Consider the following 221-nt stretch of genomic DNA (forward strand, 5'->3'; position numbering starts at 1 on the left):
TATCTCAATTTATCACTGTTTGGTCTCAGCCTGAAAAGGCACACAACGTAAAGTGAACATCCCCTCCGTTCTTTTCTTTCTTTTGCGTTGCAGGAGCAGCTGCTGGGAAGGGAGTCATTCTATGCAAAGGTAATCCTAAAAGCTTTCCTCGACCGCATATATATATATATATATATATATATATATATATATATATATATATATATATATATATATATATA

At 32.1% G+C, this 221-nt stretch overlaps 1 protein-coding gene across 1 annotated transcript in view; it reads left to right on the top strand.

The window, feature by feature from the left end:
• The window catches only part of EMH_0025710 (thrombospondin type 1 domain-containing protein, putative), a gene marked incomplete at both ends in the record, with an annotated part of 13,093 nt that overhangs the window by 8,351 nt on the left and 4,521 nt on the right, over nucleotides 1-221 (top strand). The window contains one exon of the mRNA XM_013502482.1: nucleotides 94-129. Within this exon, the coding sequence (XP_013357936.1) occupies nucleotides 94-129 (36 nt within the window). The remainder of the gene's footprint in view (nucleotides 1-93; nucleotides 130-221) is intronic.

The sequence above is a fragment of the Eimeria mitis genome, genomic scaffold (genome assembly GCF_000499745.2).
Source record: "Eimeria mitis Houghton genomic scaffold, Emh_scaff937, whole genome shotgun sequence".
In the NCBI taxonomy this organism is placed as follows: Eukaryota; Apicomplexa; class Conoidasida; order Eucoccidiorida; family Eimeriidae; genus Eimeria; species Eimeria mitis.